We start from the raw sequence: 21,366 nt of genomic DNA on the forward strand, positions 1-21,366 counted from the left end.
CCAGTTACTGACTAAGACTTGATCCTGGTCACACACTGAGCCCTGATCCTGATTACATACTGAGCCCTGACCCAGGTACTGACTAAGCATTGATCCTGGTCACACGCTGAACCCTGATCCTGGTTACATACTGAGCTCTGACGCAGTCACTGACTACTAAGCCCCGATCTTGGTCACACTGAGCCCTAACTCAAAAAGGAACAGATAAGAAAGTGCAGATGAACCAATCCCTGTTCCTTAACACCCCAGATTCTCCCCAAATGCACATCCCACTCACAATGGATTTAGCACCTCATCTTCCACACTACAGACTCCACCTTGGCTACAAGGGGCACAACGAAGTGTGTGTGCACATGGAGAAATTTGTCTTATACATGTGTGTGTGAAGGTTATGTGTGTGGTTGTGTGTGTGTGGTTGTGTGTGCATAGTCACATGTCCACATGTGCATTAGGTCATAATTACTGGCATCAGAGGAAAACGTGTGCTTTTATGTGTGAATGTGGGCATGACATGGGCGTGTTGGCATCTTGGTTTGTAGTGTTACATGCCTGTTTCCACAAACATACATGAGTGCAGATAGGAGTTTTGTGTACATGTATGCATATGTGGGTCTGGCCTACTGAGTGTTTGAGCCTGCGAGTGCATGGTGTTAGGTGCATGTGTGTATGTGTGTATAGTAGACTGTTTCCTGGTATCAGGGTGTGTGTGTGCATTTGTGTGTCTGTGTGTACATGTGTGCATGAGGGGTGATGTCGTAGCTGCAGGGAAGGCCCCTATGTTCCTCTGTATAACTCACCTGGGGCACAGGTACAAGGGTCCTTGGGACCTTCCCCCACTCCAGAGCCCTCTGTGGCTCCCACTGACTCCACACCACCCCAAATATCAGGCCCAGAGCCCACGCCCACCCTGGGCTGGGTCCCCACTAGTTCCCACAGAGCCAACAGAGGCCGCAGGTCCCATCAAGCCCTCCCCGAGCGGCCGGAGCTACCCTGAGCTAGTCCTGCCTCCCGGCCAGTGCTCCTCTGCCGCTATTCTAGAGGCCACAAGGAGTGGGAAGAGGCTGCCGTGAGCTCTCTGACCTCCTGCTCCTGGCCTCAGCTTGCCCAGCAATGCGTGTGACCAGGCCCTCCCGCCCCTCACCACAGGCGAGGCAAACAGCAGACTCAGGGGACAGAGGTGCAAATATTGACCGAAGCCACTGTCGGTGTTTGCTCTCAGCATGAACGCTTCATCTTCCTCAACATTTCCAGGGACATTTGGGTGACAGCCAGTAGACACAAAGGAGGGAGATTCTCACCAGCCCATCCGCAGAGCCCAGCAGCCCCCCCACGGCGATGGAGGCGCCGTGCTCACGGTGAGCACCTGCTCCGTGCGAGACGTCCTGCCAGCCACCCTGCCTGCACCCCAGGGATGGGGGCTGGTTCTGCTCGGCCCTGTATCCAATGACTAATAAATATTAGGTTTGTTGAATGAATAAATGAATGAGTATATAATTGAAAGACCTTGTAACAGTTGTAGTGGTAGCATTTTAGTTTCCCCTTCCCTGAATATTCTCAGGAGTACCGTATTGGTTTCCTGTTGCTGCTATAACAAATTGCCACCAACTTAGTGACTTAAAACACAAATTTATCATCTTACCATTGTGGTGGTCCAAAGTCCGAAATGGGTCTCACTGGGCTAAAATCAAGGAGGTATTGGCAGGGCTGCGTCCCTTTCGGGAGGCTTTAGAAAAGGCTGTTTTCTTGCCTTTTCCAGCTTCTACAGACTGCCCTCACTCCCTGGCTCCTGGCTCCTTCCTCCATCCTCAAAGCCAGCAATGTTGAGCTGAGCACTTTCATGCTACCATCTTTCCATCTCCCACCTGTAAGAACCTTGTAATACATGGGGCCTATTCGGATAATCCGGGATATTCTCCCCATCTCAAGGTAAGCAACCTAAATTCCATCTGCTAGCTTGAATTCCCTTTTGCTAGGTAATCTAACATATTCACATATTCAGGATTTGGTACCGGGGTCTCTTTGGGGGACCGTTATTCCACTTCCCACAGATACTTAGCCTGCAATTTAGAGCAACTGCCACAAGGGGGCAAAGGTGAATTCATTTTAGCCTCACTCTCCAAATGGTCAGGCTCTCTCCAGGCAGGGTTGACAGAAAACACTTAGCCAAACATTTCCATTCTGTTCTGCTTTTATTTTTCCCCAGCAAAAACTAGAACTCTATTAAAACAGCAACACATGTAATGTTACTTTGTGTTATGCACGATGTCCACGAGTGAGAAGCTCCGCATTGCAAAATGTGTTCAAATATAACCTAAAGAGGTGGTAAACCCAGGGAGCTCAGGGCAAGAAGGGGTCCAGGGAACGAGGAAGTGCATGGCCTGCTTATTGGAGCCTCAGCTCTCACCCAGCTTCTCAGACACTGGCTTCGTCCTTCCCATCTTGAGGCCTCAATTTCCCCATCTTGAAAGTGGAGAGCTGGTTACAATGGCTGCCTGTGATGGGAGGGTTCCGGGGCCAGGCTGGAGAGGGGGCACCACCACCCCACCTGCTCTGTGAGGTCACAGTACTGACCGCTCAACATGACCCGGGCAGATTCCACATGGCACCTCCCAGGAGATGCTCAGCAGCCGCAGCAGCAGCAGCAGCAGCTACTTCCTCCTCGCCACCTCCCCGAGATCGCCCAGTCCTAGGGAAGGAATCGATGCCACGGTCCCCAAGGAGCACTGGGAACCTGGGCTGCCCACCCGAAGATGTGGCCCATGGTGCCAGGCCTAGGAGGTGAGGACATAGCCCCTCTCTCTGTCTGGCCCTTTGCAGGTTACGAGTGCTGTCCCTCTGCCCTCCTTGGAGGTGAGCGGGCATCGTCAACTGCACATTACAGATGCGGCAACTGACACCAGAGAGGTTTGACGATGGCTTTCCCCAAGTCTCCCAGCCAGTAAGTGGTGGAGCAGCCATCCTTTCGGCACAGTTTACTGAGCACCTACTGTGTGCCGGGCACTGCACAGAGGACTGGGAGCACAGTGTTGCACCCGCCTGACGTGCTCCGTGCCCTCATGGAGCTCACAGCCTGGTGAGGGACAGACGTGGAACAAGGAAGCCAGTATTTCTGCTGTCTTTATCTGTCAGGAAGCCTCTGGTAAGAGGCAGGTGACAGCAATTCCAACTCAGAATGACCTACCTCTGGGCCCCCCAAATGGGGTGTATATCCCAAGAGGGTACACAAAACAATCCATGGGGGTGAGAGGAGAAATTATTAGAACTTGAATGTATATTTTTTTAGCTTATCCTCTTAGTTTATATTCCTCAAAAATGTATAGATGAATCTGTACATTTGGAAAGAGTAAATAATATATTAGCACAATTAGGCATATATATAATTTCTTCATAAAAAATATAAATACGCTGGGGGTAAAATAAAACACATTTGAGGACCTTTGCGTTAAGAAATAAAGAAAATATTTGTATCTCACATACCAAGAGGCCCCAAGGCATGGAGGCTCCTGAGCACATTAGTCCCGCAGTTCTGCATTGTCACTCAAGACCCGGGTTCCTGCCATTGCTTTGCTCCTCTTTTCGCTCCGCTTGCAGTCACAAGCTGGCTACCACAGTTCTGGGTGTCACACAGAAATGTGGCTGTCTAGAGTGGAAGGAGAGTGGGCATTTCCTGTGGGCAATAAAGAAATCTTTTCCCCAAGTCCCTCCTAGCCACCCCCTACCCCCACCCCACCTCTCCCCTGCAGACGTCCCTCACCTTGAACCAATCATGGCCAAGGAATGGGCTTCGACCAGTCACGATGGTCTAAAATCACAGGGAGTGGGAGTAGACAAAGGAACAAAACCAGGCTTCTGCCAGCCTCTGGGACATGGTGACAACCACCTGTGACTGCCACAGCAATCCTGAGTCCTATCCTCAATAAGGACCTGGATTTCGGGTCAGCCAGACCTGGGTGTGTCCCAGACTCACAGGCTGGTGGTCTCGGGAAAACTTCCCTGTACCTCAGTTTATCTGTCTGGAACGTGGTGACCCGGTGTTCCTTGTAAATTATAAAATGCTATTGTGAATCTTGTCCTCCCCAGGGCTGCCCAGCGAGGCCGGAACGCCTGCAGGATAATGGAGGACTCCTCCCCAAACCTGAGTGAGCAGGGAGGGGAGCTCGGGGGTCTTCCCAGCAAGGGGCAGGGGCAGAGGGGCAGGGATGCTCGCACCAAGCTCTGGGCACTGCCCAGGTCTCTGCAAGACCATAGCCCAGAGGCTGGCAGTGATGTGACAGTCCTGTGCTCTCTGCAGGTGATGCCTTCCTGTTGCCTGTCCGCATCAGTGCCCCAGCTGTGGGCCTGACTCAGTGCATGCTGGGATGTATGTGTACGTATATACAGAAGAACCTCCCTGGCCATCAGCGTGGGCCTGGGAGGGGGCCCAGCGTCAGGCCAGGCTGCCCTGGGGCGGTAAGGCCTGCCCTGGGCTGCAGGGCTGGTGGGGAGCTGCAGGGAGTGCCCTGGAGGTCTAGTCAGCAGTGGCATCCAGCCGGGATCTCTTTGGTGGTTGGAGAGGAGAAATGGGAGGGAGACTTGCCATTTGGAGGAGGATTTGACAGCCAGCCCTCCTCTGCTCTGCCACGGCCTGGCCACTGCCACCATCCATCCCTCGAGTCACTCACCAATTCGCCCATGCTTTCCTTGTCAACAGGCACACCCACCCAGCCATCAACCCATGCATCTCCCCGTCCACCCTCTCAGCCAGCTCCTATTCACCCATCTTCCAAGCCAGCCATTCTCTTCTCTGTTCTTCCACCCACCCATGTATCCCCCCGCCTTCCCACCCATCCCGAACCCCTGCTTTTTGCCTCGCTCCATGCTGGGCATCCAGGGAACCCGCCAAGGCCCCTGGCCTTGCCCAGCTCCCGGTGTCTGGGAGTCGGCACAGGCACATGCTGGCCGTCTGGTGCCAGCAGTGGCAAGCATTGCTCACCCACGGGGCCCACACTCACTGCAGGCCGGTGCCTACCCATAAGCAGAGCCAAAGGCTTTCCTGGGCTTGGGCAGCAGATTGAGAGGGTCTCCCAGCTCCGGGGCCTCCCCCCAGCCCCAAGACAGTCGGCGAGTCCTCATCCTGGGACAAAGATGAGGGTGCAGTGACTCACTGCTGCTCTGTCTCCTCCGCAGCCTGGGTCACCTTCGTGGCCTGCTTCCTGAGAACTCAGGCCCAGCAAGTCCTGTTCAACACCTGCAGGTGAGTGGGGGCAGGGGGGTGATGGAGGCTGGAAACAGACAGCTGGGGACCATAGCAGCCCTCCATTGGTTTGCACCTCCCCTTGGTAGCCAGACCAGACAGCTATCCCAGACCTGGCTTTTATCAAATCCTCCCACCAGAACCCACCGTGGCTCCCCATTGCTCCAGCCCCTCCTTCCCAAGCTGCCCTCACTCTGCTTCCTGCTGTGGACCACTGGGCCAGCAAGGATAGAGGGGTCACTCCCTGGACGCCCCATTCCCACCCCCACCTCCGTGCCTTTGCACATGCTGTTCTTCCCGCCTGGAGTGCCCGTCCCACCTTTCCCTTCACCCTTCCTGTCCGTGCAAATTCCTCTGGGTTCCAGCGCGCTGTTCACCTCATGCATTTCCAGTTTACATTTCACACATTTCCTGAATGCCTACTCTGGGCCCAGCCTCGGCCCCCACCACTCATGAGCTCCCGGTCAGGCGGCAAAGGCAGACCCCGAAACAGTGCCAGGCTGGGAGTGCTGGGCGTGTTGACTCTGGAGGGCTTAGGAGGAGGGGACATGAGCTGAGTCGGGAAGGATGCGTTCAGCAGGGAGAGAAGAAGGGAGGGGGCAAACAGCACGCCGTGGAGGAAAGGAGTGAGGAGGAGGAGGGCGCACACTTGCCAGGGACTTGCCAGCCCCGCCTCGGCCACCACTTTCCTGTCTTCCAGGTGCAAGCTGCTCTGCCAGAAGACGGGTGTCCTGGTCCTCTGTGCTTTCGGTGCGTCCCCAGGGCCCCGTCCAGTCCCAGGTCAAAGTAGCCCAGGGCTCTGCACCGACTATGGGACACTGGACAAGACACTGCTCCTCTGTGCGACTCAGTTTCCCCATCTGTCTGATGGGTGTTGCCGTGAGGATTAAATGAAATGATGACCAAGAAAACTTTTTGGAAGCCCAGAAATGCTTTGAAAACTGTAAAGCTCTCTCCAAACCCTGCTATGACAATTGTCATTCCCTCTTTCTGGGTTTCCGTGGCTTCTTTTTAGCCACCACCCCCACCTCCCACGTCACAGCTTGGCTTTCCCAAGCAAAGGGGTCTCCCCCCGACTCGAGTATACTGGTCTTGGAGGTGGGGCGGGGGCCGGGGCAGGGAAGGAGGGAGAACCAGCAGGGAACTTCCTGCTTTAACTCAACACATAGGACTTTTTCACGTAACAGCTTTCTTGAGATATAATTCACATGCCATAAGTTCACCCTTTTAAAGCATACGATTCAGTGGTTTTTAGTGTATTCACAAGGTTATGCAACCATCACCATTATCAAATTCTGGGATATTTTCACCAACTTAAAAATCATCCCCCAGACCCTGGCAGTCACTCCTTGTTCCCCGCCTGCCCCCCGCCACCAGCCCTAGGCAAGCACTGATCTATTTTCTGTCTCTATTCATTTGCCCATTCTAGACATTTCATACAATTGGGTAAAACGCTATGCGGCCTCTGTGGCTTTTTGCACTTCGCATAATGTCTTCAAAGTCTATCCATGTTACAGCACGTATCAGTACTTCATTGGTTTTCATGGCTGAAAATATTCCACTGTCTGGATATGCCATTCTTTGTTTATCCATTCTTCAGTTGATGGATACTAGGGTTGTTTCTGCTTTTTGGCTATTACTAATAATGCCACTGTGAACACCTGTACAATGTTGGTGTGGACATGTTTTCAATTCTCTTGGGTGTATCCCTGGCTCATATGTAACTCTATGTTTAACTATTTGGGGAACTAACAAACTGTTTTCCAAAGTGGCTGCACCGTTTTACATTCTCACCAGCAAGCAATGTATGAGAGTTCCAATTTCTCCACATCCTCACCAATATGTGCAATTATGTTTTTTTTTTTATTATAGCCATCCTAGAAGGTATGAAGTGGTATCTCATTATGGGTTTTTTTTTTTTTTGGTGTTTTTTCTTTTTGATGACTATCTCTATGTCTTTTTTATAGACATAGAGATATTATGTCTTTCAATGATGTTTTGTTCTTTTCAGAGTATAAGTGTTGCACTTATTTTGTTAAATTATTCCTAAGTATTTTATTCTTTGTGATGTTATTGGAAATGAAATTGTTTCTTAATTTCATTTTCAGGTTGTTCACTGTTAGTGTATAGAAATACAATTGATTATTTGTTGCTTGATCTTGTATCCTGCAACCCTGCTGAACTCAATTTTTAGTTCTGACACGAGGCAAGACACCTAATCTTGGATACCTTAGAATTCTATATGGAAGGTCATGTCATTTACAAATAGAGGTAGTTTTACTTTTTCCTGTGTGATAATCTAAATGCCTTTTACATCTTTTTCTTGACTAATTGACCTGGCTAGGACCTCCAGTACCATGTTAAACAGAAATGGCAAGAGCAGACATCCTTCTCTAGTTCCTGATTTACGGTAGAAGCATCCAGTCTTCCACCATTAAATAGGATGTTAGCCGTGGGTTTTTCATAAATGACCCTTATCAGGCTGAGTTAGTTCTCGTCTACTCCTAGTTTGTTTCACGTTACATCAAGAACAACAAATAAGTTTTAAAGGCTTTTATATAATGGGTCCAGTGGTGGTATTTCAGTCAGCACGGACATCATAAAATGCAGAATGCCTTCTTCTCTTTGCCAGTTGTCCCCAGTAGGGTTGGGACAGGGGAGGGGGAGAAGACACACATTATTTGGTTTATGTGACACATGTTATGTGTATGATATCATTTGATCAAGAAGTGGATATTACTGTTATTCCAATTTTACAGAGGAGGAAACTGAGATATAGGGAGATTAAGTAACTTCTCCCCAAGTTGCACAACGCTAGCAAGTGGCAAAACTGGGATTTCAGCCCAGATGCCTTAACTCCAGAGCCTAAGCTCTTCACTTTCCACACGAAATGGCTCATTCTTATTCTCATGGCCCCACAGGATTCTGGATGTTTTCTATTCACTTACCATCAAAAGTGGAGGTTTGGCAGGTGAGTGTGTGCCCTCTTCAGGCCCCACAGCCGACTGGTCTCACCCTAGCCAGCCAATGTCACCTCCATAGCTCCCCTCATTCTCACCAAATCTGGACCCAGTTGCTGACTTGTCCCAGATCCAAAATTCTGCCTTTGTCATGCCACCCACCTAGAAACCATCTCTTCTGCCAAATGCGACTCTCAAAGACCAGATGCAACAGTCCCTCCTCCAGGATGGCTCTCCTGTCAGTCATTCCCAGAAATGACCCACCTAAAGTGGGATAGTGAGAACAGGGAACACATTACTCTACCGAGGGCACTTTGTTCTTCTGCTTAAATGAAATGATGCCCATTTGCTTTGTGATTTCTGAGGAGGAAGGAGGAGGAAATAAGTGGCCAGATCTCCCTGTTGGAGGACAGCAAAAAGTCTCAGAAGGCCTCGGAAAGGGGACCTGAGAGGCCTGTCCCTCCCTCCCCTCTCCTCCGCCTTTTGAACTCCTCCGTATCCTATAAATGTCATATCCTCTAGAAACACTCTGGCAGAGGTGGTCACATTGCTCTTTCTTCCCATAATTTTCTGTAATCATGACTGTCTCCCCAACTGTGCTGGCAGCTTCTTGAAGGAAGAAGCCAGGTCTGATTCATCCAGCAATGTCCAGCTCAGTGCCAAGCACAGGGTGGCCACTATCAATCCTGGATGACTGGATGGCCAGATGGGGGTGTCAATGGAGGGAGAATAGATGGGAGGATGGATGAATATATGGATAGGAGGTTTGATGTGGTGAATATAGGTCTGGGGGAAAGAGATGGGAGGATAGATGAATAGGTAAATGGGAGAATGGATGGATGAGATAGTGGATAGATGGGAGGGCAGATGAGATAGATGAGTGAGTGGGTGGGTGAATTAATAGATGGGTGGAGGAAAGGGTGGATGAATCGAGTAGGGTGTATGGATAGAAGAGTAGATGGATGGGGTGTGGATGCATAGATTAAAAGGAGAGTAAATCAGAGTTTGGATAAATGATGGATGCGTAGATGAACGGAAGAGCAAACACGAAGGTGGATGAATGGATGGATTTGTGATTGTGAGAAAATGGATGGACGAAGCTCTATTGGGCCGAGACTAGGCCATCTGAACAAGATCTCTTGTTTTTCTCAACACTCCACCAGGATGACAGCATAAATAGTCCACTGCAGAGTTTGAGGTAAGAAGAATCATTTGAGTAGTCATATAATTACCTAAAACCAGAGATCCAGCCAGAATCTGGAGTGTAATGGAAAAGAATACAGGCTCTGCAGTCAGATCAACCTGGGTTCAAATCCTAGCTCCCATACCTGCTACCTGAATGACTTTATGCAAGTCATTTAGTCTCTCTGCCTTTGACTACTTATTTATGAGATGAGGCATAACGCCCACCTTGCTCTGGGTAGTTATGGGCATTAAAGAGGATGAAAAATGTCTTAAATAGTTCCTGGTGCATAGTCAGTACTCAGCAAATGGTAGCTGAGAAGAAATTTTGACCAACAAGACACCACTTGGTGTCAGCATCCTTCATTGTAGACAAAATACTCAGGAATATTTCGAAGGGATTAAGGATGTTCCAAGCAGAAGGGCGAGAATGAGCAATGCTTTAGAGATAAGACCCTGCTGGGAGTGGGGTGGTTAGGGATGGGCCCAAGAGAGCGGAAGAACCTGAAGCTAGTTCTTTGAAGGATAACTAGCAAAGGGGGAATCTGAGGGCAACAATAGCAGCATCACAAATTAATCAGTTTTTGTTCTCACTCTTTCCTGATAAGGATGTACCAGGAGAAGGTGCGACATCACACTGGAGAAATCCAAGACCTCCGAGGTAGCATGAACCTCCTCATTGCCAAGCTCCAGGAGATGGAAGCCATGTCAGATGAGGTGAGATGCTGGCCTTTCTGCCCCAAACACCTAACTTACCTTCATCTGATGCCCCATTTCCTCTATCCCAAGTCTTCTTTCCTGGTTTTATCCCTCATTTTGATGGAGTACATCCCTCAATGACTTCCTGTAAAATAGTGAAAGAAAAAGTATATTTATTTTTTTAGAACTTGCATGTTTAAAAACACCTTTATTCTACCCTGGCACTTGATTGATAGTTTGGCTGGGTATAGAATTCTAGATAGGAAATCGTTTCTCCCGAGAATTTTGAAGGAAGCTCACCACTGTATTCTATATAGTTTGTACTGTTGCTATTGAGAAATCTAATGGCACTCTTATGATTCATCTTTTGAGTGTGGTCTATCTTGGGTTTTTTTGAATCCCTAGGAGCTTGAGAACAGTCCTGGCACATGGTAGGGGCTTTATAGATCTCTCTAACCCTCACAACACCCTCCAAACAGTGAGAGTAGACACGATTATCATCCCCATCTTACAGAGAAGAAAATTGAGGCTTGGAGGGGCAGTAAATTGCCCACATCCCCCTAGCAGTAAAGGTCTGCCTGACTCCTGAGCCCTTAACCTCACTGAGACTCCAGGACCCTCATGTGCCATCTGGTCACTGGAAAACCCTGTGGGTGGGTGTGGGGCGGCTCTCTGCAGCCTGGGCTTCCCCACAGCACAGCGACCGGGCAGTCCCGTGCGCACCCAGCCACGGACTTCCGCAGACAGGGGTAGGCTGTCAGGGAGGAGAGGGTGTCCTGCAGCACCTGTCACCTGGTGTGGACACGCATGAGGGGATCATGACCTGGAAGAACGCGCCAGCGCACAGCTTGTGTTTTCTGCCTTCTCAGCAAAAAATGGCCCAGAAAATAATGAAGATGATACAAGGAGATTACATTGAAAAGGCAGACTTTGCCCTGAAGTCTATAGGTGAGTGACCTTCCCCCCGATCTGCCCACCTCAGGATAGAGGGGACCTGGGCAGAGGGAGGCCTCCTGGGGGCACGTTTGGGCTGAGACTTGGTGAGGAGGGAGCACTATTCCAGATCAAGGGACATAATGCAGCAGATGCCCCATGAAGAGCCCCTCAGGAGCGAGCACAGGGCAGCCCAGGACGAGACCCCGGCCAGGCAGCAGTGGCCAGTGCGGGCACCCCAAGGCTCAGTGAAATGTGGGGCCAGCACTTCGGTGTATCAACTCTCGGCAGCACCGGGGGAGCCCTGTGAAGTGAATGCTGCTATTACTGCTCCCATTTCCCAGAGGGGAACACTGAGTTCCAGAGAGGGCCAGTGAGCCATCCAAAGTGCTCGCCTGGCGCATAGGGAGTGCCCAGTCCTGGGGTCCCCTCCATCAGGCAGGAGCCGGGCTGCTCGGCTGAGACCCACCTCCCCCCATACAGGGGCCAGCATCGACTTTGAGCACACATCAGCCACGTACAACCACGACAAGGCACGCTCCTACTGGAACTGGATCCGGCTGTGGAACTATGCGCAGCCCCCAGACGTGATCCTTGAGGCAGGAGGATGGCAGGGGCGGGGAGAGTGGCAGGGGCGTGGTCAGGCAGGGTCTGGGGACCAGAGCTGGCAGCAGAGGTTGGGGGTGGGAGCGAGGGTGGTGGTGCAGGGGCAGGGTTAGAGGTAGGAGCAGGAGACAGAGACGGGGCAAAGGCAGGGGGCAGAGGGGGACAACTGACAAGGTGTGGGCTGGAGAGAAGGTGGGGCAGGGGCAGGACACAGGGCAACCTGCTCTTGGCACTGGAAGGGGCCCGATGCCCCAGCCCGTGAGGGTCAGGGAACCCTCAGAGCCACCCTGGGGACAGGCCTGTGATGTACTCATTTTGCAGAGGAGACTGAGGCTCAAGAGCCAGGTCACTTGACTGCAGCCACACAGCTGGTCACGGGCATGCGGCAGAGCCAGAATTCAAACCCCTTGGGAATGCTGCCTCACCGAGGAGGAAACTGAGGCCCAGAGTGGGGAAGGCGCTCGTCCAGGTCACAGAGCAAGTGCCTTCACTCAGTAAACACCAGCTGAGCATCTCGTCCTGGTGGCCAGCCCTGGGGGGTGCCAAGGCCACAGGGGACTTGTCTGTGGGCTCCACCGTCAAGGAGCTCCAAGAGCTCCGCACTGGGGGCCAGGCTGGGGCGGCGGCCTTGCCCAGCTGGGTGGGGGGTCCTCCTGGTGTTTGTCAGCCAGAGGGAATGGCGGGGCCTGGGCCAAGCACGTGTCCGGGGAGCACAGGGTGACTGGCAGACCCAGGCCACGGAGGGCTGCAGTCAGGTTAGAGCAGAGGTGAGAAGTGGCCCCGCAAAGACTCTGGGCCTCAGCCCTTCCCCCTGCTCCATCCTGACCCCCAAGCTCCCTCCAGCCCACACATCGTCAAGCGTGGCTCGCCACTGGGCCCTCTCCATGCTGTTCCCTCAGCTCACTTTCCCAGCCAACTGCTAATGTCCCTTGTCCCCGCTCCCCCAGGAGTCCTTCCCTGACCCCACACCGCTCTGCACCCCATCCTAGCATCTACTGTTCCAGATAAGGACTGTCCATGCTGTGTCTCCAAAAACCTCAGGACCTACTAAATGAGTGCCTTTGCTGTGTGACTCTGGCCAAAACTCTTTCCCTCTCTGGGCCTCTGTTTCCTCTTTATGGGGCAGGAGATTGCAGTGGTTCATGGCAAGCTCCAGGGTCCAGTGGCCTGGGTTGCACTTCCAGCTCTGCATGGCCCAGGACCAGTCATTCCCCTGCTCTGTCCCTCAGTTTCCTCATCTGCAAAACGGGGGTGGGGGTGTGGAGTGGGGGGGTGGTAATGGTGCCTCAGTCCTAGGGTGATGGTAAGACCATGCAAAGAATGACGGGAGGGATAGAGGGATGGATGAAGGAAGGAATGAATGAATGAAGCAGACCCCTGCACTCACTTTGCTGGGCTCAGGGGGCTCGTCCTTGCCATAAGCAGTCAGGGGAGCTCCTGAGAGGGGGTGGCACTTGAGCCACATTTTGTAGACAAGGACCCGCTCATCTGGGAGGACCTAGAAAGCGTAGGGGATGCGAGGTAGGATGAGGAATGCCCCCCTACACCCCGTCACAGCCACCACCGCCCCACACGTGCTTCTTCTAGCCCAGCGTGACACCTGGCAACTGCTGGGCCTTCGAGGGTGATCGAGGCCAGGTGACCATCCGACTGGCTCAGAAGGTCCACCTGTCCAACATCACTCTGCAGCACATCCCCAAGAGCATCTCGCTGTCGGGCCGCCTGGACACCGCCCCCAAGGACTTTGTCATCTACGTGAGCACGCCCCAGCAGGGAGCAATGCTTAACTGAGGGGACAACCTCATGATGGCGCCATCGCAGGCCTGCGATAAACAGGGCCTGCACAGCTCACGCAGGCCAGAGGGCTGGAGGTGGCTCGGTCAAGGCTGGGCGTGGCTGGGGACAGCAGGTCAGCTCTCAGCCTTCAAGGGTAGGGGAGAAGCAGCTACTCTATTTCAACCCAAGCTTTTCAGAGCCAAGACCATTGAGCCCACATCCTGCTTAGAAGGTCCAAAGAATTATCTCGATCTCCTCAGTAAAATGAGGCCCAGAGGAGGATTGGGGACACCCCCTAATCCTACAAGTCAATGGCAAAGTTAGAAATAGACCCTCAGCCCTTGACTCCCAGCCCTGTGCTCTTTCCTGTCTGTTACCCTGTGCTGCAATGGAACAGTGCCCAAGTAGGTAGGGAGCTCCCCATCCTGGGAGGTGTGCAAGTCTCACCTGGAGAAGGGGGACACCCTTGAAGGCCCTGCTGGTATCTGACACCTTCTCCTCGATTCTGGTTCCACAGGGCATGGAAAGCTCCCCCAAGGAAGAGGTGTTCCTGGGGGCGTTTCAGTTTCAGCCAGAAAACATCATTCAGATGTTCCCACTCCAGGTACGTGAGAAAAGCTGCCTGTGCTGAGCACCCGCTGGACGCGCGCCGTGTGCAGGCTTTACCCAGGGTCCCCGCTCCATCCCCTACAGCCCTAGGAGGTGCCCAGTCGTTACTAACCCACTTGACAGGCAAGGAAAACTGAGGCTCAGAGAGATGGAGCCACTGCCCAGGGGCAAGATCAGGACCCCAGGGAAATCAGCCCAACCTCTGGTCGTCCTCCATGTCCCCTGTCTGCCCCAGAGCCCTCTTGCTGCGTTTCTCCCAGGGACGGCAGTGTTGAGCAAGAGGTGCCCACCTGGCAGGGGTTGCTGGCTCCAAAGGTAGAGTCTGCATACTGGGAGACCCCCTGATCAGCACCTGACCCAACCACAGATGGGGAAACTGAGGCCTAAAGGGGAGGAGTTGGGGACAGAAGGAGGACCCAAGGGGTGGCTCCTGGAATGGCCACAGAGCTTGACAGGGCGAGTGTGTCGGCTCAGGATATAGGCCATTGCTTGCACAAATCGCAGCCCAACCACAAATTCCCTGTGAGCTTGGGCCATTCCTTTCCTCGCTGGAGCCTCGGTTTCCCCTTCTGTAATTCCCTGGGAGGCTGAAACCATCTGGTGAGATCTTGAAGGCCAAGTCTGCCACTCTTTCTGCACAGCTCCACCTCCCTCTCGAGGGGCAGATGGGGAGGGGGCTGCACTCACAGAGCCTCTGTCACTCGCTGAGCTGCCCGGCCCCAGGATCTCATTTCCTGTCCACAGCAATCCTAGAAGCAGATAGTCCCACTCCCACATGACAGAGGGGGAAACTGAGGCCCAGAGAGGAGTGGTGGCTTGCCCAGGGTCCCACAGCAGATAGGCTGCAAGGCCCCAAGGCTAGGACATTCCCAATCACAGTATGTCTGTCCTTCTGGCCTTAGCACCTTCCACACGATTCCTTGAGTGTTGACTTGCTGTGTGGCCTTGGGACAGTCCATTCCCCTTTCTGGCCTTAGCTCCCTGCCTGTGAAATGGGAGAGTTCCCTTCCACTCCTAGATGTGCCCCCGGACCAGGGGGCTGCCTAGGAGTGAGCTGCCCGTGTCCGATTCTCTCTTCTAGAACCAGCTGGCCCGGGCTTTCAGCGCAGTCAAGGTGAAGATCTCCAGCAACTGGGGGAACCCGCGCTTCACCTGCCTGTACCGCGTGCGAGTGCACGGCTCTGTGGCCCCCCGAAAAGAGCAGCCTAACTAGAACCCCTGCCCTGAGAGAGATTAAAGTTTATTCTTTGCCCCAGCCCGGGTCTGCGTGTCTTGTGGCCCCAAAGAGAGAGAGTGGCGAGCATTTGACGTCTGAGCATGACGGTTGGCGATCACTGATCACACGCTGGGTGCCCGGGCACCTTCACAGCAGCCCAGTTTGCCCCATTTCACAGACGGGGACAGGGAAGGCTTCAGACAGTGAAGTGACTTGCTGGAGATGACAGGCAGAAAGTGGCAGCCCCAGGATTCAAGCCCGGGCAGTGTGGCTCCTGCACACGAGAAGCCTCTCTGGCTTCAAACAAGCTCTGCCCTGACCTGCGTGTGACCCTGGGCAAGACCCCATCCTCTTGGGGCCTCCGTCCCCCCTTCTGTATAATGGGGACAGAATGGCTGTTGTATCAGACGAGGTGGTGGGTAAGAGGTCCCGACAACCCCTCTGTGGAGTGTCTCAGCGTCATCCAGGCGACTGACTGTGGCACGCTGGGCGGGAGAGACCCTCTCCAGACCTCAGTTTCTCCGGGTATAAAAGTTTCTGTTTCCCAGTCTTCAACCACTGATGTTTTTTCTGCATAATCTTTATGTAGCTGAGACCCACCTGCTTTAGCATTTATTGGAGATCTTACAGAGTTCTGAAAACAGTATCTACTGCCACTATCCACTCTGACTCTGCCCACGAAGCTCTCAGCGCAGAGCATTACGGACGGGAGGTGCTGGGGAAATGATCACCAAGGCTAGCGCCAACCTCTGGCCCCAGACAGGCGGTAGGAGGCCCGGGCCTCCGGGAGGGGGTGGCACTGCCTCTCAGCAGGCTGGCCCAGCAGGACGGCAACAGGAACCAGAGCCTGCCGGGGAGGGAATTCCTAGCGGGCAGGGGCGGGCAGGTAGAGATGCCGGCAGAGGTCCAGTTGGCATTGAGAAGGGCGGATTGATCGGAAATACGCTTGTCTCCAGCCAGAGCACCCTGAACACCCTGCCCTGCTGCAGATCCACCCCTCTGGCCACCTGCCAGGCCTCCGTGCCAGCCCCAGGGCGCCCCCAGCACCTGGCCCCAGGGCCTGCTCTCCCGTGGTCCCCACCGTGGAAGGGGCTTCGAGGGGTCACCTCACACTCCTGCCACTCCCCGCCCCTCCCAGCAATCAGTGGACCTGAAGCCACACACATCCAGCCTGGCATCGTTTTGGTAGATTTTAGGTGAACCATTCTTGTTATTCAAAAAGCCAAATCATACTAAGGTTTGGTAAAAGCCAGCCGTAGACACCCACTTCCTCCCCCCAACTTTAGAATCAGGTTGTCAAGTTGCATTTTTAAAGGGTGGTTGGGCTTGCACTGGTTTTATGTCTGAAGAATAAATCTCTTGGCCATGTCAGCTCTTCTCTTCCTGGAACATGGAATCGTCTCTCCGTTTCTTCTGGTTTTTCCTCAACATCCTTCAGGAAAGTGTCATCACTTTCTTCGTGTGAATTCGGCACCTTTCCCGCCAGATTGAATCCCGGGTGTCCTGCCAGTTTTAGCGCTGCAATCAATGGGATCTTTACCCTCAGTGACGTCCTCTGTGGTTGGGGCTGCTGTGGACGCTTGTGAGGCCTCGCCCTGCCCCCTCCCCATCCCCGAGGGCTCAAGTTAACTCTCCCAGGTTCCAGCGGGACAATCCTATGGTTCGCAAACACGACGTCATCCACAGTGTGTTCACACCCATCACCTCGCCTCCCCCTCTCTGTGGGGACGGGGCATCCCCACAGATGTGAGGAATCCAAGACACAGAGAGATGCAGCCATTTCCCAAGGTCATGCAGCGAGCCAGGGCAGATCTGGACACCCACCCAGACCTGCCACACCCCACACACTTGCCCTCCCCTCCCGCCCGGCCACGGTCCTTCCAGAGCCCAGCGGAGCCGCGAGTGGAGAGCAGAGGGCTGGTTCTGACAGCGCCGCCCCAGGGATGGCCAAGACAGTGGCACAGTGGACAGGACGGGGCAGGACCCGGCCCGCGCTCAATAGCTGGGGGTCTCCTTAGCGTATGAAGAGCACCCACTGCTCGGGGCTCAGCCCCCTACTCACCACTGGTTCCCCCCTCACCCCACACGCCGCCCGGGTGCGCGGGGGCTGGGGCTGAGCACTGCAGCCCACGGCGCCCTCCAACAGCCCCTCTGCAGACAAGGACACTGGCGCCCTGCGGGACACAGCCTCACCCAAGTCTCACCACAGAGCCCTGATTCGGCCCGGCAGGGGCAGGGCCTGCCCCAGCCAAGGGAGGGCTTGTTTCTGGGGCAGAGCCTGCAGGAGAACAAAGGTGGCCCCTCGGTCCCCCTCCTGCCCACTCCCGCCCCAGGTGCGTAATGCACAAGGCTGGCCGCCCCGTTCAGCCCACCCGCTGCACTGGAGCAGAGGAGTGGGCCGCCGGCCAGGGTGGGAATCAGCTCTCTAAGGCGACCAAGACAGGACCGGAGGCACAGAGCGCCAGACCATCCCCTAAGGTCCCCAGAGTGGCGCCTCTGATAAGCCCAGCTCAAGCCCCAGGATCGGAGCTAATCCCGCTAATCCCTGGACACCAGGCCCAGCACAGCTAAGGTCGGGGTGGGGGAGGCCTCTGCTTCTCTGAGACTCTGAGACCCCTGGACAGACAGGGGCGAGTGCCCCAGCCATGAGACAGGGCCCTGGGCCCTGCCCCCACCCTGTGCACCTTTACTGTGTGGCTTTGAGGGAGGCGCCTGCTGAGCCTCAGTTTCCCCATCTGTACCGGATGCTGGTCCCCACCTTCTCCCCGCCAGAGGCGGACTGAGGGCCCAAGATCCCAGTGTGGACGGCACTGTCGACTATGCGATGAATGTGAACTGCTGCACGCCAGGGGGATGGACGTACCACATTCCTTATTTCTCCAAAGCAAATCCAGCCCCAAGTCCTCATGCAGCCAGGCCAGCGGGAGGTCCCACAGTGGCCATTTTACAGGCCTCTGTCCCTCTCCCAGGGCTCTGGGGATGACTCAGGCTGGAGAGGAGGGGCTGAGCTGCTGGTCACCGTCTGCCATGGTCACAGCCAGGGGGCCGAGGCCAGAGGACCCTGTCCACCCCTCTCTTGACCATGGGGCCCAAGGGCTGTGGGAAGCTCTAGGTGGGCTGGAAAGCTGTCCCAGACTCTGGGCACCCCACAAGACACCCCACATGCCACCCACATGCCACCCTTCTAGGAATGCCATGGCTACACCAGTGAGTTGGGAATGACAAGAGAGGCGCAGGGCGAAAATTTCTCACAGAGACTTGGGGCCAGGGGAAGGTAAGGAGACTTACCTGTAAATATTTAAACACCGTTTCCATATTAGAGGATTCGCAGCCGGGAGGAGGGAAGCCGAGGCAAACCGAAGCAGGTGGGCGCAGCCTCAGACCTCCTGGGGGAAGCATGCTTTGAGCTAAAGGCCACTACCATCTACTTGACAGTCATCCGACACCTGCTACGTGCCCAGCACTGTGCCAGGCATGGAAACCAGGAACAAGGCAGACCTGGTCCTGCCCCCAGGGAGCCGATGTGCTGCAGGAGGGGACAAGTGATGAGCAGTACACAAGGAACAATGTGTAGAGGATAAAGCCAGGCAGATGTGACAGAGTGCAGGGTGGCAAGGCATTTGAGGACATATCTGAGCAGAGCACGGTGGAGAGGTCATTCCATCTGAGGGAGACCTTCTCCGGCAGAGAACAGCAAACACAAAGGTCCTGGCTGGGCTTAGAGACCCCCTCCTCCAGGCAGCCATCTGAGATTGCTCTCCAGCACCTGCCCCTCTCCCGTGAGATCCGCCTGCCTCATCTCCAGATGCCCGACGCTTGGCACAGCGGAAGATGTGCTCAAGGCAGACGGCCTTGCAATAAACTTCCAAGAAGTTGCACTCGCACTGCGAAGGAGCGACCTGTGTCCCCAACAGAAAAGGTCAGGGTCTTCCTTTCTTCCTTACTCTGCCGTCCCCAGTGCCTGATACACAGCAGATGCTCAACAAGTGTTGGGCAAGTGTGAAATTTGGAAGTGGTGCCAGAAAACACGGTCCACGATGGCTTCTCTCTGAGGACAAAGCTGTCCCCACATTCCCCTGGGTGCCCTCACAGCCCCTGTCCTGGTGGAGGTACACCCACCCTCAGCCCAGCCAGCCTGGGAACGGTTCTGCTGCCCTGGAGGTAAATGGCTGCTTGCTCCCTTGTCTGAGGGTCCGTGGTGCGTGGTCAGGGGCAAACAGGAGACGTGTCACCCTGCTCCTTTCAAGGGCAGCATGGTGGAGGCTCTAGACCCTGGAGAAGGTCCAGCCCTGGGTGGGGCTGTGTGCTCAGTGTGTGTGAGTGTGGACACGTTGTGGGTATGTGCACGAGCTCGCAGAGGAACAGAGAAAAGTCTAGGAGAAAATGCACCAAAATTGTCTCTGGGTGATAGGATCCCAATGGTTTTTATTGGCCTTTGTGCTTTTCTATTATTTTCCTAATTTTCTATTCTCAGCCTGTGCTACTTTCAGAGTCAGAAAAGAGCTAAATCTAAGCAGGTTTTAAGGCCACTGGTGCAAAAGGCAGAGGACAGGCAGAGAGGAGCCAGGGCCCGGGGAGCAGGGGACAGGAGCTGGGAGGGGCGTGTGGGCACTGGGGAAGCACCGGTCGGGGCTGGGTCCTCATGTGCCAGCTCCGTGTGACGCTGGCCTTCATTTCCCCATCTGGGTTCTAAGCTCCTTCTGACCGTGGTGCCCTGGAACTCTCTGCCCGACATCCCAGGCGGGAGGGGCTGTGTGGGCAGCAGGACAGACAGGGCCACTCGTGTCGCTGTTAGCGGAGCTCAGCCCTGTCTGTGTTCTGGGGCCTGTGAGGGCTGTATCTTGGGCACCTGCTGCCTAGGGTGCCGCCTGCAGGCTCTGCAACCTGAAGCCAATCTCCACGGTTGGGTGTGGCCAGGGATAGGAGGTGAGACTCAGACCGTACAATTATTTCTTAAGTAGCTACAACATGCCAGAACTAAAACATGTAGGGAAACGCAGTAAGAGGTTGTTGTAACGGGCCTAGGTCCACCGAGGGAAGGGCTCAGAGTCTCAGGGCCAGGTGGAGGTTTGGGACAGGTTGGCCTGTCCTTGCCGCTAGTGTCCAGCCAGATGGCCACTAAATCACAACCTTGGTCTCTAGAGGAAAATCTGATCACCCTCCAGTTCAGGGCTGTGCAGACGCCTTTAAGAAAACCCCCCAATTCCTGGTGACTGCCGCGGCCCACGCTCTCCCAACAGCCTCTGGGCAGGGGGTGGCCCTGAAGCTGGCCTTGCCCCACTGCCACCTTCACTGAGTACCCCACGCGCCTCCCCACTTCCTGAGTTCTCCTCCTGAGATGCTGCCCAGAGCAGGCCACAGCAGAAGGATCAGAGGGCTCCGGCTCAGAAAAACCTGGGTTCAAATCCCAGCTCCACCAGTTTCCAGCTGTGAACCCCTATCCCTCCCTGAGCGGCAGACTGCCCCGCTGTGAAGTGGAGCAAATGCCTAGGAAGTCCATTGGCCTGTTCCAAGGAGCTCGTGGGCAAGAGAGGGCTTTGGAAATACACCCTGGGCTGGTAGGAAGCACGTGCCTAGCCCCTCTGAGAATGGCCACAGCCGCCCATGCCATGCCCCTCCTGGTGTTTCCAATCTGAGTTGTGACCTCACCCCAGTCCCATAACTCACTTCCAAATCTGTGTGGTCTGAGTCCCACCTCCTGTCCCTGGCCACACTCAACCATGGAGATTGGCCTCAGGTGCCAGTTCTAGAGACTGGAAACATCTCCAGTGTGGCCACACTCTCCTCTGCCCCCCGCCTGGAGGGCTACTATGGGTTGACCTGTGTCCTCCAAAAGGATATGCTGAAGTCCTCACCCTTGTTACCTCAGAAAGTGACCTGATTTAGAAATAGGGCCGTTGCCGACAATGTCATTAGTGAAGACGAGGTCATGCTGGAGTAGGACGGGCCCTTACTCCAATATGCCTAGTGTCCGTACCAAAGACATCAGGAAGACTCATGCAGAAGATGGCAAGTGACAACGGAGGGAGAGCTTGGGGACGCGTCCACAAGCCAAGGAACAGTAAGCAGGGATTGTGGGCCAACGCCAGCAGCTGGAGGAGGCAAGGACAGATCCTCCCTTACGGGTTTCAAGGTGGCCCTGCTGACACTTT

General features: G+C 54.4%; 1 protein-coding gene across 1 annotated transcript; it reads left to right on the plus strand.

The window, feature by feature from the left end:
* The first annotated feature begins 2,701 nt into the window (after window positions 1-2,701).
* Window positions 2,702-15,211, plus strand: SUN5 (Sad1 and UNC84 domain containing 5). The gene is made up of 13 exons (XM_045528825.1): window positions 2,702-2,778; window positions 4,081-4,139; window positions 4,292-4,366; window positions 5,167-5,233; window positions 5,934-5,983; window positions 8,155-8,204; window positions 9,357-9,391; window positions 9,984-10,092; window positions 10,944-11,022; window positions 11,491-11,606; window positions 13,201-13,368; window positions 13,907-13,993; window positions 15,080-15,211. The coding sequence occupies exons 1-13, from the start codon at window positions 2,702-2,704 to the stop codon at window positions 15,209-15,211; spliced, it is 1,104 nt and encodes a 367-aa protein (XP_045384781.1).
* Window positions 15,212-21,366: the final 6,155 nt, after the last annotated feature.

Source organism: Lemur catta, chromosome 17 (genome assembly GCF_020740605.2).
Source record: "Lemur catta isolate mLemCat1 chromosome 17, mLemCat1.pri, whole genome shotgun sequence".
NCBI classification, from domain to species: Eukaryota; Metazoa; Chordata; class Mammalia; order Primates; family Lemuridae; genus Lemur; species Lemur catta.